The 16,270-nt window shown below is 40.2% G+C and overlaps 1 protein-coding gene across 1 annotated transcript in view; it reads right to left on the bottom strand.

Annotated features, from left to right (window-relative positions):
- Nucleotides 1-16,270, bottom strand: part of ITGA2 (integrin subunit alpha 2) — a 70,330-nt gene that overhangs the window by 40,385 nt on the left and 13,675 nt on the right. Inside the window, exons 2-4 of the mRNA XM_069776302.1 lie at nucleotides 10,145-10,268; nucleotides 2,061-2,170; nucleotides 913-1,004 (exon numbers count right to left, since the gene is read on the bottom strand). Coding sequence (XP_069632403.1) covers nucleotides 913-1,004; nucleotides 2,061-2,170; nucleotides 10,145-10,268 — 326 coding nt within the window. The remainder of the gene's footprint in view (nucleotides 1-912; nucleotides 1,005-2,060; nucleotides 2,171-10,144; nucleotides 10,269-16,270) is intronic.

Below are 16,270 nucleotides of genomic sequence, written 5' to 3'. Positions count from 1 at the left end.
TCAATATCTTCTCAAGCCAACAATCAAGAAAAGCACTGTTGCTGTATTTGAAGTTATGATTAACTTTACTAAACTCGAAGAGAGCTGCTGAAAAGGTTGGAATTAGACCTACTTTTAAGTATGTCAATGAACTGGGCTATGTGGTAATGAAGATAATAAATGTTTGAATACTTTTGCAATTACTAGGAAGATGGAACAGAAAAATACAAAGCTTAAAATGAGTCTCAAAGCTCTTTTGTCTGTAGTTTCTTGTTTCACTTAATTACTGCACATGCCTACAATGTATGCATCAAACTGGAATACACCTACACTGCCAACAGTTTTCATGCTTATGGTTAAGACTATAAAAAAAAGCATATTAAACAGGAGTTAACTTCCTTTCAATTATGCAATCTGTTTTACAAGCTCCAAGGAGAGTGGTTTGCAGAATATACACATAGAAGATGCATCCTCCTGCAGCTCACTAACCAAAGAAAACATACCGCAGATCCATGGGACTAGAAATCCTAACATCTCAGGAGAGCAGTCACTGTCCAAGTGCACATGTTGGAGGAGAGATCCCATACTGTGTTTTGAAAGCATAATCAGAACTATACAAGACTGCCTTAAAGATGTCCATTGTGGAAATATTCTTGCCTATGTTGTCTAACTTAAATTACAGAATCTTTAATTATGTGCCCTTCATAGGATATTTAGATAAATGACAAAGGACAGAATTCGTAATTTTCCTGATTTTGAACCCTAGGTAATGACAGTGGGATGGAATATTTTAAAATATGCAAAATATGTATTAATCTATGGCAGAATAAAATACATTCAGCTTGGACTTATCAAAAAATGTGGAGGAGAATTCTAGTTTCTTCATTCTCCTCAGGAAGTTCTGTGTGTACTGAATACGTCCTTGATACGTACCAGAAATCCCCCTGTTTTTGAGTTCTGTATCAGAGTCAAGCCAAGGTTCATGTCTTCCTTTATCTCAGTCACATTTGGAATATTTATTAAAGCTGAAATAAAAGGAGATTAAGTCATGAAAGAAGAGTAAATAAGATGAAGAAGCGATTTAGTAAGTTAGAATTCCTTTTCGAAAGCTTGATTTCTCAGAAGCTAAGATGCCTTTTCCAAATGACTGCATACAGTTCCGAGACTAAAGAAAGGAAAGCTGATCTTTGCCAAAAATTTGCTAACCATTAACTATAGACATAAATTAAGTATGGCCATTTAGAATACCTGCCCAGAATAGAGCTGAAAGCAAAAGAGAGGAAGAAATGGTCTACCTATTGAGTATTTTTGTCTGGCTGAGTAGCTGCAGCCATGTAGCTACTGTTACATGCCGCAGGACACCAGACTCCTCCGATCCAGCATCAGGCTTTAAAAAAAAAACCTGGAAGGAGCAGTGGAGGACAGAAATGCTCCGCACCACAAATAAACATAAAGTAGGCATCTCAGCACACTCTGCTCCCCGATATTTTCACTGTATCCAAAAGTAAATCCCATTTTATGCTTAGTTTGCAAACACACAGAGGCAGAAAAGGCTTCATTTCCACTCATACACTTGTCTCTCATGCACTCCACATCTGCAAGTCCCCCTGGGCGTACCAGCACAGACCCACCACCCACCTGTTACCTGGACCTGAGGCCCCCCTAAGATCCAGCTGGAAGTTTGCTAGTGAACAGACACACACGCCTGGTTTGGGGAAGATATGGACACTCATCCCCCCAGCAGGCCGCACCAGGCCCCCTGGGCTGCAACTTGCGGTCCCACTCCAGCCGCCGGTGCGGAGCCCCTCACTGCCACAGAGCCCAGGTTCCACCCCCCCCAGCAGCCGGTTTTGGGACACACACCACTCCTGCCCCCATGGCTGGAGGCTAAATACCCCAATTGCTCCAGCAGCTGACACTGAGACCCCCGTGGCTCTGGCAGCTGGCACCACAGGCTGGGGCGCCCACACACCCGGCCCGACTCCAGCGGCAGGCACCAATTTTCACAAATAGATTGTCCTGGTACAAAACCAGGAAAAAACCTGAACAATTGTAGCAAGACATTATTTGTTATAACTTACCTTGTAAATTCAGTTTTTTACATGTGGTTTTGGACATACCAACAGGACATGCGTAGATATCTCCAGTTCTGTTAGAGGGATAGCCACTCCAGGGTGAACCAACCAACAACCTGAAGTAAAAGGAACTTCATTAGGTCTTTAATGACCCTGGAAAAGTCCAGCAGCACTGTGGCATAGCATATCGCAGGTAACAGGTAAAGAGGCTTTTACCAGATAGAGCACCTAAGGCACTCAGGAGTCCTCTCCAGAGCTGTTCAGAAGCTTTACTTGCATGTTAGTACACTGGATTCACCAGGGGCGACTTCGGTGGAGAAGCCTCTGGGGATTAGGCTGCCTCAAATACGTGTACTGCTGTTTCTGTGACATTATGTCATAATGTCAGAAGAAATACAGCAAAGATATTAATACATACAGATGCATACAATTTAGAAATATATAAGTTGGGGATTGAGAGACACAAAATATATTGCCCTGTCAGTTAATGGTTAACTGATTCCTTTTAAGTTATTCTTTTAACTGATAAGAAGCATTTCCTACAGGATCTGCTCAGCAACAGTCAAATGCTTATGTCTGAGCTTGAACACTACCACACCTTGGCAACACTGAGTCAGAAAGAAAATACTCCAGGTGACAACAGTCTGCTGCATGAAGTATTTAATCCCCAACAAGAAAGTTAAGACTTAAAATAAGTTGTGCCTTCAGTATAAAGTGATTCACTGACTCATTCCTTCATCTGCCGTAAGGTTTCCCCTCTGATATTTGCTCCTCAAGACCCGTTTAATTTTTATCTGAAAGCCTTCACAAAACCAGTTAATTCAACCTCTGGGAATACTGCTTAAGAACACGTATTTTTCAGTGCAACTGTCTGAGAGAGTGAAACCACCAGACAGTATAGGGCTGTGTAGGGCTGGAAGAAAAGGACAATTCTTTATACAGTTTAACATGCAGTGAAAAAAGGGTAAGGCAAAACATGACCATAGGAAGATGATCTCAAGGGATATGCAAAAATGAAACAGATTATTAGAAAGCAGGGACTGTGGATATTTGCTCCAGTAGCAATATGACTTTCCTTTCATACAGAACAGTCTATGGTAGTAATTAATGCATTTATGGGACAGTAAAAGGACAAGCAATGGGACCCCAGTACAGGATAAGGAGTTTCAAATGAAACCATCTTTTTTAGTTGGTCAACAGGTTGCTAAAAGCAAAATAGTCATCCTCTGAAATTTTATAGGTAGCTAATGCACATAAAGAACACATTTTATGAAATTATTCTGTTTCAAAGCAATTGCTATATATCATATTAACTTTCCAGGGATCATCTGATTTTACTACTGCAATTTTATAACTAGTTTGAATAAAATGGCTTTGATAAAAATACATAGTTTTAGATGCACAAGCAAGAGCTTGAGTCCTTTTTAGCTTTCTCAAAGAAAATACTGCTAACTGCATTTTTTTAGTTTATTTCATCTCAATTAAACACAAACTTAAGAGCACAGATAATGTTACTCTGTTTTACCAGTTTGGTTTGGGGTAACTTCAGATGCTATTTTCTGTGTGTAGAAATATTTTAAAAATACCTACCTCCTTCTTAATCACCCTGTTGAAAAACAGTGATTACACAGGCAGCAGGAACAGGATTTTGTGTAATTTTAGCATCTCTAAACCTGCAATTCAGGTTCATATAAATACCTCTCCATATAAAAACAGTGTACATTACACTGGCTGTGAGGGAGGCCTCTGATCCTCTTGTTATTTTCTGAGGAATATAGCCTTTTCTGTACAGTCAAAACAAGAACCACCATAGCTCAGGACCAAATAACCAGACATCAGGAGAAACTACTCCATCGGTCATGTGCCAAATGATGATAAAACCTGCAAACGTTTGTAGTGACACAGAGGGCTGGAGCCAGTCAATAGTGATCAACAGGAGTAAGACATGGTGTTACAGTCTCCCCCCTTGTTAGATACTACAGAGTTATTTACAGTTATAAAATGCTAACTGGGAGAGAGAAAGGGCTAACAGTTTTCATGGAAACACAAAACAGTTTTAAAAAGGATGGCAGCACTGCATGTGCAATATCTGAAACTGGAACAGCTTTTCAGCATTAACTGTCAAGCTAAATATTGCACTGTGTACATTTATAAATATTTGTATGTTTTTTCTAAGTTTCCCAGAAGGCAAATGTATTTCAGAGTCCCTGCAGGAGGACAGCTACTGTTCAAAGAATGACCTTAACGGATCTCGGAAATACCCCTGCACCACTCTGGTCATGAAACTTGCTGTAAATCTCTGCACCACACTAGCATTGCTCTGCAGCCATGGGTTATCCTGAAGCCCAAAGCAAATAGTTTCACTCATGAACAGAGTGAGAGCAAGAGGTGGAAGAGGAGAAGCATGCTTGAGCGCTAGCTGTCCCCAAATCAAAGCCTAATTCCAAGCCTATCTCCAACCCTCGCCCTTGCTATTGGCATAAACTAAAGACAAACACCGTCCACAGAGTTTAGAAAATGCAATTCTCTCCCTAGAGGCACCCTATAGGCACATGCCTCTTTGTGCTCACTCCATGGGCTTTATGCTGCTCAGCAGTCACGTGGGCTCTGAAACTCCTATTTTCCCCAACCTCAACATTAATTCCAACCCAAACATCTATTTATACCAAGGAATCATCACTCTTTATACCCAATTCACTTCTAGAACTTAAGATTCACAACTGTATTTTACTTTTGCTACCCATAAACTAACCTTGTAGCTGTTGCATGGTACAAACAGAAAAATGTAAGCCAAAAAAGACAAACTCTTCTAATTTTAAACCCAGATCTAAATCTATGCCAACTGTGCCCAAAGCAAACTTAATTTTGTCCTTCGTTTAGCTTGCACTCCTCATACTTTACTGGAAGTTATTAGACTACCTTCCCCGCCTGCTGTATTAGCTCTCCTTGTAGATTTGCAGGGTCCACAAATCTCAATGACGTTAACTATGCTGTAGGCCAAAAAATGCCACTCCATACACAGAATTTAACACTTAGAACTGACTATTACCAACACGGTGATTTTCAGAAATGAACAGAGCTATTAAACCCCTTCACTTATTTGACTTAACTAGTCTAACCTGCTATCAATACACTCCTGAAAAAAAGTTATTGACCAATTTCTGCCAAGCCTAGCCCTCTACCTTTAATTGTCAACCTTAAACGTCCTAGGAAATAACTTAGTTATTCTTTCTCTTGTACCCTGAGCTTTACTTAAGCTTAATATTAGCCTTAATCTATATTAGAAATCAGCAGGTCCTACTTGCATTTGAAAATTAACATAAACCATTACAGTAGAGAGTTACACAATACTACTCTGGGAAAATGCATGTGTATCTTTCTGAAGCATCAGAATTGAAGAAACCAAGAGAGTATCTGGCTAGCATCCTGCTAACCACAAAATTATTTTCTACTATGATTAAACAGGATGCACATGAACCAGAGTGAAACAGAAGGTATCAGGAAAAAAAGCAAGAAATGAGTACTATCATATATAGTGTATTAATTAAGGGTCTTTTTCAGCCATGACTTAAATATTTATTTTTACAAAACTTCCTTATGTGTCATTGTAGACTGCCTTTACACAATACTATAGTGATTGGCATGTAATATTGCCACTGATTTTATTATTCAGCTCTTTAATCAGTCTCCAACACTGTATACAAAGCAATAGAACTACATGAAGTCAAACAAAGTTCAGTGGCAATGCCATACCACACAGGCTGCAGGAGTGGCAGATCAAAGTGTAACAGGAATTATTTCTGTGAAATTACACCATGACAAAGCTAGTAACTGGCAAAGTGTGATGTAGCAGAAAACAATATCAGAATTCATGGCGAAGGGCTGAATTCCCAGCTGTTGCCAGAGCACATTTTATATTTTCTGGTTTCTTTTTTTTTTCTTCTTCTTTTCATGCATTTGCTCTTTAGTGTGTTTTTTTTTAAACACAAAGATGGCTAATAGGAAATAGGAAAATTAAAGTAGAAAGGACCTCTTAAATCATGTGGCCCTTTTCCCTAAAATTACAGGAAGTGATGAATGAAGGTATGAAGACCAGAAAACACTTCACTCTCATAGATGCTTCTCTGCACACCCTAAAACACTTTGTCACTACCTAAAACTTTCAATCCTTTGAACAAAAGCCTCAAAACTCCAAAAACCACAGTGAGCAATGGCAAGAGAGTTTGACTGACAAAAGGTCTAGAAGACAGAAGCCAGGCTGCTTCTCCAAGAAGGAAAAAGGCAAACTGTAGGGCATGCAGTTGGGGGAAGCAAAAGCTGGGCAAAGAAATCAACATTAGCAGTGGTGCTGGCACTGAAAAGAAGGAACTGTAACAATGGCAGCATTTTGTTAAAAAAAAAAAAAAAAAAGTTGGCAGAAATTACCCTCCTCATTAAAATCAAAAGGCTTTAAAAATGTATTGATTTCAACAAAAGTTGCTACAGAAATATGTCTTTTTGGCAAAATAACTTATTGGTCTGAAGAGGCAACACACCACCTCAGGAGAAAGGTTGCTGGGCTTTGATGACTAGTGAGCAGTATGCAATGATTTTTAGAACTATTTAGTAGTGCAATGATTGTATGATGCATCAGTAAGGGCAGTGCATATTGAAGTGTCATTATTGACATTATATGGAATGAAACAAAGTATTTTAAAGAAGAAAAATCCCGCAATATAAATTCCAAAACAAAATTCAAAAATTCCAAATCCTAAGCACGCAGACACAACTGAGCAGGGTGGCTACAACTGGATACCAAACAGTACCTCATAAGCAGACTGTATCCACAGGCTGAAGACACATATGGGTAGGAAAAAGCATTTTAACAGCTATACACAGCTATTCAATCTTCCTCACCCAAGACAGACATAAACCCAAATCTCATCATGGAGTAAGTACTATTATCTTTGCAGAATGTACTATCAGCTGCTGTTCAGAGCATGCACATTCAAGACAAACTTGATGTGGTACAATCAGTCTTTCTAAAAGATTATATTTATAAAATAACAGAGAATTTGATCTCACTTTAAGGTTCAAAAACAGACGATCTCATGACAGGGAGAACCAGAGCATAAACTGAATGATGTGTCTGTTGTGGCTAATTACTTGTGTGGTGGACTGCCTAAACTTTCCTAATTGATGAGTTTCTTTCATGTTCACAATTTCCCTTGAGTTCATTAAAGAGCTCCTGTTTTGAAATTCCCACCAGCCACCATGAAAAGCTTGAGCTGTGCTTGACTTGCAAGTTTGTCCTTATTTACGAGCACCACATGCCATGAATGCCCAGCAGACTAGTGTCCAATTATCCTGGATCATCTGACTCTACACAAAAAGGGCTCCCTCGCTGGTTTGTGTCACAGCTTCCCAACACGTACCAGCCCCCTCTATAGCCCTGCACTCCTGGTTGGACTGCCTTCCCTCTTCTCTCTGAACTCATCTCCAAGCAAAAGTGATAACATACTGCTACATGCAGTCCCAATTCTACAAAAAATCTCCTCTTTTTATAATTTTCTATAGCCCTTATTACCTCAGGAGATGTATCTCACAGAAATACAGCTGAATAATATAACTAGCATCTGCTGTTTTTTCTGTATCTCTCCTTTCTGCTCTTTGAGAGTATACAGGAGGATTTTTAAAGCTTTATTTAATATAGCACCATGGGATTTCATTAACAGAAGCAAAGCCTAGGAAGTGATGAAATTTCAGGTTGATCTCAGATTCTGGATAACCTCTCCCTTGGAGAGATGTGCCACCCCAGCAGCATTTGATGTAGTGAGCAGCCCCACTGTGCCTGAACAGAGTTTTCAAGTGCATCACATTCTTGCTGCACAACGATGGTCTTTTCATAAAAGCATATGGTGATAAATGCTCGCCTCTGACAGAAAGCAGCACCGTGATCTTACGCAAAGCTCGGACTGTTCATCTCACTCCTGGTTCAGCCATAGCGACAAGCGCTTTGAACATGGACTGCAGCCTGTGTGTTGCTTATAGGAGAAAGCAACTCTGCTGAACAGCTTGAGTATTGTGGGTTTTTTTTTTAAATATTGCACACAAAAAAAAGCTTTATTGTCCCAAGAAAAACAAAATAGCCTAGCAATGAAGAGAACAAGAGAGTAAACCATGGCTTTTTTTTTAATCCTGTCTAATGATTTCTTGAGGGAGACTGAAAAGAGCTTTTCTTCACTGAAGAGTCTCTAACAGGTCATGGTTACTAGAACAAGAGCTGATAAAATTCCCCTGACTTTTGGAGCTATGGTCAGACACTCTGTGAATGAACAAATGATGATGTGCCTATCTACATAAAAGTTTCCCAGATTCATATTATTCATATAGTTGGGAGAAGACAGGAAATGTTAGTCCAAAGTTACTTCCTCTCCCAAACTCCACCACACATTATCCAAGAAAGTGGTAGTGGGGGAGTTTTTATATCAGAATTAAAAATAAAACAGGGAAATATAAAACATAAATAGCTTGGGTGAGTCTTGAACCTAGCATTCCTGTTGCAAGCTTGTAGAAAACCTAACAAGAAGGATAAAAAACAGGACATAATTTCTCCATGTATGAGCCAAAGCATTCAATTCACTTCAGGCAGACATTCTTGTTATCTTTCAATGACTTCACACAGAAGTTTTAAAAAAAGAGAGCTCTGATCTATGGGTGACTAAACACATAATTAAAGCAGGCAGAAACGCAGTGAGAAGACACCACAACATCAGGCGAGGAGTGGGTGTAAGTTGGGAGCCTACCCAACAGAGGGAGAGGAAATGCTGAGCTCTTAGTTCAGAGGATACAGCTCTGCTCTCCTCTTGCTTTGCCTCCTGGTCACTGGTGGTAAACACAGCAACACTGGAGATGCAGTGACATCTAGGTAGTCTCACATCTTTGCACATGCAACCAATTGCAACTGCACTGTATCTCTGCGCAGGGCTATGCATAAATGCTTCAGCTACCTCAGTATTTTTGTATGGGCTTTTCCAAACTTTAACTGTAAAATACATTTTCATATGCATTTCCATGGCTTTCAGATTTTGACATCTTACTTTCTTTTTACTGAAAAAAGTTCAGTTACTTACTATCCGTCCATCATCAATTAAACATGCCAGTTTGTGGCTATTTTAGTTCTGACACTGTTTCAATCTATGGAGAATGACACATCTAAAATGTCTCCGCTTATGATAATACATACAACCCGTGTGACTTTCCCCCATAGACTTAAAGCCATATATAGACAAATAATCACTTAAAGTAGTTGAGTGCCACTGAATTATTTATAGACATATAGTCCTTGCCATGAAAGACACCTTAAGCTTTGTGGTTGCTGAGGCTGCAGAAGAGGAAACAATGTGTCTTCCACTAAGGGGGCTTACTCTGGTTCTTTCTGAAACCAACATTACTAGAAAAAATATTTTACTAATTACTCATCAAGCCCAATGTTGTGGCAACAGTGGATTTCACATCAAATTTTATGGCTGAAGAGATGCAGCAGACACAAGGCCTTTGCTAGGATTGTGTTACTATTACATCCAAATACGCTGTCCTTTGAGAAGTGAACACTTAACACTGCATCAGACACAAAATTATATAAATTTAAGTTCACTTCATTTTAATATTAATAATTAGAACTTCCCAGCCCTAATCATTTGTTTTAGCCTCAACAATGTGAAAATGGAAAAATATCCCACATATATGTAATGTGTAACAAAGATGCTATTGGTACACGAAGGAATGAAATGAGAGTTAAAATTCTACAGAAATTGTGAGTCTGAGGAAACTGGTGTATTGGAGATGAAAGTAAAAGATTAAGAGAAAGACCTCAGATTGCATTGTGTAACGGAAAAAAGCCTGAAGCTTCACATGCATACATCTTTAGAGTATTTCAACCTTTGTTTTAATAATGCAAGTATTTATTCATAAAAAGATAACTCTAATATAAAAAGGAATTAACTGGAATGCATTTAAATAAAATGTGGAATTATAAAAGAAAACTGAGTTGCAACATTTTTTCCTTAAGCTTTTAACTATACATATAACAAGGTGTTCAAACTGCTTACCATTTGCCTTGTTCATTTATAAACTGTTGAACTGCATATCCAAACTGCTCTCTTGATGGACCAGAAAATATTTTTGCTTCTAGGAGCCCAACATTGTAGGCTTCACCGCAGTTATGAAGAATGCCTGTTAGCAGAAAGATTATGATTATCACAGAAGCAATTAAAGAAGAATTTTGATCCCAGTGAAAAAGGCTCTTAATCTGTGCCAGCTCCCACAACAGAAGAAAATAAAACGTACCCTTTGACATGTGCAAGAAAAAAACCACCCTTTTCCCTACAGTACCCATCTGCCCATGTGTAATGCCTGTCTAGCACTCTTTACATGTTACAATATTGTGAGCAGGGATCAATGACTCATTCACAGTTTGCCTTAACAAAAGTTGCAGCATTACTAATGGGAATGTTTTAGCTGAAGGGAGGCAAGAAGTATGATTCAGAGGTCTGTTATCCTCCCTCACCTTAAGGGCAAACACATCAACGGCCTGCTGAGGTACATTAGAATCATAGGATCATAGAATCATTTAGGTTGGAAAAGACCTTTAGGATCACCAAGTCCAGCCGTTAACCTAGCACTGCCAAGCCCACCACCAAACCATGTCCCTAAGTGCCACCTCTACACATCTTTTAAATACCTCCAGGGATGGTGACTCCACCACTTCCCTGGGCAGCCTGGCTTAATGCTTGACAACCCTTTCAAGTGAAGAAACTTTTCATAATATCCAATCTAAACCTCCCCTGGCTCAATTTCAGGATGTTTCCTCCTGTCCTATTGCTTGTTACTGAGAGAAGAGACCAGCACCCAGCTCGCTACAACCCCCCTTCAGGTAGTTGTGGAGAGCGATAAGGTCTCCCCTCAGCCTCCTCTTCTCTAGAGTAAACAGCCCCAGCTCCCTCAGCCACTCCTCACAAGACTTGTGCTCCAGGCCCCTCACCAGCTTGGTTGCCCTTCTCTGGACACGCTCCAGCACCTCCATGTCTTTCCTGCAGTGAGGGGCCCAGAACTGAACACAGGACTCGAGGTGCGGCCTCACCAGTGCCCAGTACAGGGGAACAATCACCTCCCTGCTCCTGCTGGCCACACCATTTCTGATGCAGGCCAGGATGCCGTTGGCCTTCTTGGCCACCTGGGCACACTGCTGGCTCATATTCAGCCGGCTGTCAACCAGCACCCCCAGGTCTCTCTCTGCCGGGCAGCTTTCCAGCCACTCTTCCCCAAGCCTGTAGCGCTGCATGGGGCTGTTGTGACCCAAGTGCAGGACCCGGCACTTGGCCTTGTTGAACCTCACACAACTGACCTCAGGCCATCGATCCAGCTTATCCAGATCCCTCTGTAGAGCCTCCCTACCCTCGAGCAGATCAACACTCCCGCCCAAGTTGGTGTCATCTGTAAACTTACTGAGGGAGCACTCGATCCCCTCATCCAGATCATTGATGAAGATATTAAACAGAACGGGGCCCAACACCAAGCCCTGGGGAACACCACTTGTGACCTGCCACCAACTGGATTTAACTCCATTCACCACAACCCTTTGGACCCAGCCAGCCAGCCAGTTTTCATTAAAATGCAAATGTGCTGACTGTAACTGCTAATGCTGTTTGTATTCTAGTGCCTACCTCCAACCTAATGTTTCAAGCACTGGAACAAAAATCAGATTATCTACTGCATCAGAAAACCTACATTTTTGAGTCATTTCATTATCATGCCAGAAACCTTCGTTTTCAGTCCAAACAGTCTGAACAGTTGTCCAAACAGGAAAACTTAGAAATACAAACATGCAAGATAGAACTGCATTAATAAATCATGACACTTAACACTGAAACTCCAGTTTGCTGTGGTTATGGTATTAATTGCTTTTCCTTGGGCACTTGCGTACCTAGGAGTAAGGGTATGTCACTCCATGCCATTTTGGGAGGAACTGGTAGTGTGGGCCAGGGACAAGGTCCTAAGTGTCACAAGTTTGCAGGGCATGGGGGCCCACTCCTCATTCATAAGGGACCTGATTTTTCTGATCAAGAGCTGTAGGCGGACATCTACAAGAATGTCCACTACAGAAGCTGCAGAAGAAGGGCCAGAGTCCCCTAACAGCCAGGAGTAGATAACTCTTCCTCCAGCTTGGAGGTGGAAGGACTGAGACAACGGTGGGATGCCAGGAACAAGCTACAGCACAGCTGAGGAACACCTTAGGGCTCCTGACAACCCTGCAAAAATGGCAGCGATGGAAGAAATTGTGACCTGTGGTTGCACTGTGCAGTTACTGCCCAAGGTTCCCAGGTGAGGCAGGTTCATGGAGTTGCTCATGGGTTAAACAACACCTCTCGTTTCCCCTCCCTTCCTGTGTGCCCAGACAGAATGAGTTTTATCTGCTTTACACACAAAATATGCCTCACCATAGTTATTTAGTATGAGTCATTGTGTAGTAAAGTGGCAGCCTTTATGATAATCCCTTAAAACAGCGACCCTTTAAGGAGAGATGTGCCGATCTTTGGCATCTTAAAAATATAAGCTTAAATTCTAAGCGTTTCTCTAGTTTTGATGGGCACAAAGCTCATTGTCAATATCACTCTCTTCCAGGTCCCAAAACCAGCTTTGGAAGAGACATTAACAGGGATTTTATCAGCATAAAACAGCCCATCACAGTAGCATAGCTGTAACAGTACTAACAATAATAACATCATAGTGAGAACATTAAACCACAGGTTTGCAGGCAAAGTTCACAACATGTAAAAAGTTTCAGTGAATTTTATACCTTCACCCACAGAATAGAAAACACAAACATTTCTAGCAGAAGACTAAACAGAAGTCACACAAGTTACTACTTTTTTACCACAAATTCAAAACAGGAAATCATATATTAGTTATTTCAAACAACCACTATCTACAGCTGGCCTCTGGAAAGCAAGAAATCACCCTTTGCTAAATTATAGTTCCTTGAGAAACATCCTTAGAGATAAATATATTTCCTGAGTCATGTTATTTAAGACTGGAGAAGAGAATGTGTACAGACATATCACTGTGTTTTGCAATATTTTTAACACTAAACACAACCACATATGTTCATAGTTCATGTCTGGGTTTTGGGGAAAGGGAAAAAGAGGAGCCGAGACAGATATCAACTATTGCCAGTAATTCTTTCGTGATGTAATAAATTTGCATTTTATCAAAGTATTTTGCTCACGTCACATCCTAGGTTTATTTTTGGGTCTGTTGTTCTCAAATTATATTACACTTGGTCAGAAATCAAGCACAATTTAGCAGTGCCCCATTCTCAGAGGCCACAGAAGACTATACTGCAATGCCATCCTGCATGTAAATACAGAACAAGAATAACTCTCCAAGTTATATGGTGCACATTGAAATAAACCCTGGCTTTTGAATGAAGAGCCAAAAGTATTCTAGAATGATAAACATTTCCAGTCTGACTCCAAATCCAATGACATCTAGAGAAAAACTCTTTGCTAAATGCCTTCTGTCTAGATGCACTGGTCAACTTCGGTGCAAACGCATGGAAGATCTTCTGAACTGTGTCCAAGGTGAGAGTTTTATTAAATGCTACAGCCAAGGCAAAAATTTCCAGAACTAAATAAAACTAATCAGACCACGTCACAGCCAACAGCCTGAAGAGAAGTCCCCGTGCTGGTTTGAATTCCCCTAGGGCGCTGTGACAAGTCAGATGGGGGTCAACACAACACACACTGGGTTATGCGTTGCCTGTCCACCCCCTCCCCGCCCTCCCACTGCTGCTGCAGCATCCCTCCCTGGACTTTCCAGGGCTGCTTTGTGGTCCTGCCTTCTCCAGGATGGTGGCTGATTCCAAGAAGCAAAGACACTGCCTGGCCCAGCTTGGGGATGCTTCAGCTCCTTGTGATTCCTCTGGGCCTCATCATGGTTTATGGGAGCAATGCTCTTTTTTTCTCCTCAGCCTCCCATCCCATCTCCTCACTGAACCACTTTATCCATCCTTCCCATTTACCACTGGGGCTTGATTGTACTCTTTTTAATCATTTGCACTACTGCAGCATTAGAGCACTGCTCTTTGAGGGCAAGAATTTCTACCTGGAATAATAGGAAAAGTATCTGCGAGAGGACAGGTATCTTCTCAAAACTGCCTCTATCATCCTCACTTTCTGGCCAGGCAGCCAGCCAAGGATGGTGAAAAGAAAAGAGCAAAAAAGAAAACCCTGCCTCTGAAGATATGCTGTCATCTACAATATTCTTATGGATCATCTTTGCCTCTCACTCATGAGTGTTTTGCAAAATCAAAGTAGAAAAGCTGGCAAATACACTCACTCACCATGAACATTATCAAGTGAACCACAGTTTCAGCATTATTTCAATCACAGACACGTTAAATTCCACATTTTTATAATCATTAGCAGGCTTCTGATTTTTAGATCTACTCCACACAAATCTTACTTGATTTGGGCGTAGCAAGTATATACTTGCAATAATATATTAGGCATTTTCCTGCCATTTTCCTCCATCTTATATAGTACTTACAGTAGAAGGACATCTTTTATCCATTTTGTACATCTATCTAAATACAGTATTCAGAACAAGAAATTCAAGCATTTGTAGCCAAAAAAAGACAAAATGCTAAGTTTGCTTCAAACCTATTTTAAGCCTGTGCCAGAATAAGAGGGTCTCTTTATGCATTAAAAGGGTGCCAATCATTGGAGCATCTAGGTTCAAAGTACTGTATATTCCAGGCTGGAAAGACTCAGTATCTGTTGCTGCCTTCAGGCAATGAACTTTGATAATTTAAGAATCTTGAAATAAAGAAAACTAGTTCACTATCTAGATTTTAATAGCTTTTGGTGACAGACTTCTACTTTGTGACCTAACAATCATGATGAGAGATTAGTCGGGCAAGTAAAAATCCACTTCCTAACTTTTGTCTCTAAATGGCACTTTATTTACAGTCAAATAAACAGACTGCATGGAACAAATGAAGCCAGATACAAGCCTAAAACTTCTGAAGGCCCCTCTGAAGACTTCAAAAGCAGCAGTTCCTCTTGACTGACTGGGTAGGGGGGCTTGGGCACTTTGGCTGAAAGAGGACAGCTTCACTAAGCAGAGTAGCTCCCAACATAAAGCTTCAGACAAGAACAGTTAGAAAAAAATCCTTAATGGGATAAAAGGAACTGTAAGCTTTCCAATAAACTCAAGTATTTCTTTGCATGGTGTTTTTTTTCTAGGAATTCCCATATTTCAGCAACTGCATTATTGCAGTGTATACCACAGGAGCTGCAGTGTAGGAGTACAGCTGCTTTTATACTTCTGCACCACCATTTTCTTGCTCCTAGCAGGTCGAAATATAATACATGTTCTGACTGTGCACCTCTAAGCCTCAACGTGTGAGAATTCTTCCATAACTATAAATGACATGTCTAATGATGGCTATAACGCCTTCTATTTGCTGCCGTTGAAGTACAAGCTGAAGCAAGTTTATTGAAGTAATACCTCATATTAGGTACACCCAGTTAATAATTGTTTTGATTTTATAAGCAAAGCTCACAGCTTAAAGTGAGCAAGCAGAAAAAGTCTGCTGGGTAATCAATCATTCAATGCCATGATTATAATAGTTCTCCGATTGTGACTCCTTATTCAGATTAATCAGTATAACAAAAAACTGTTTAATTGGATGAGAAAAAATTAAATCAGATTTTGTGTATTTGATTAATTCGTTTGTGAAATAAGTTTATAAAAGTTTAATAAATATACTAAAAATATTAGTCTGCATTTTGTGTGATGTGTCATAATAAATGTGTCATTTTGGTTTCAGTCTAAATAGTAAAACTGAATTTTCAATCACTTTATATTACATTGCAAAGGTGATGCTCCAATTTAAGACAGCAGCATGACAGAATCCCATAATCATACAGACTTAGTTATGCCAAGTCTCAGCTCTCATTAAAACATCCAGTCAAACTGGGGCATTCACTGCTGCCATCATTTATATACAGCTTGCATAAAACAGGTCTAGCAATCACAGTATAAAGAAAAAAGACAACATGATAGAATTCAACCACTGAGTCCATAAGGATTCACCTCACACTAAGCATTAGTTTTAAATTTATCTGGTATTAACCCTGCCAGTAATAAACTTTACAATGAAGGAAACTTCA

This window comes from Haliaeetus albicilla, chromosome Z (assembly GCF_947461875.1).
Source record: "Haliaeetus albicilla chromosome Z, bHalAlb1.1, whole genome shotgun sequence".
In the NCBI taxonomy this organism is placed as follows: Eukaryota; Metazoa; Chordata; class Aves; order Accipitriformes; family Accipitridae; genus Haliaeetus; species Haliaeetus albicilla.
Note: the sequence above shows the minus strand (reverse complement) of the source record. Positions and strands in the feature narration are given on the sequence as shown.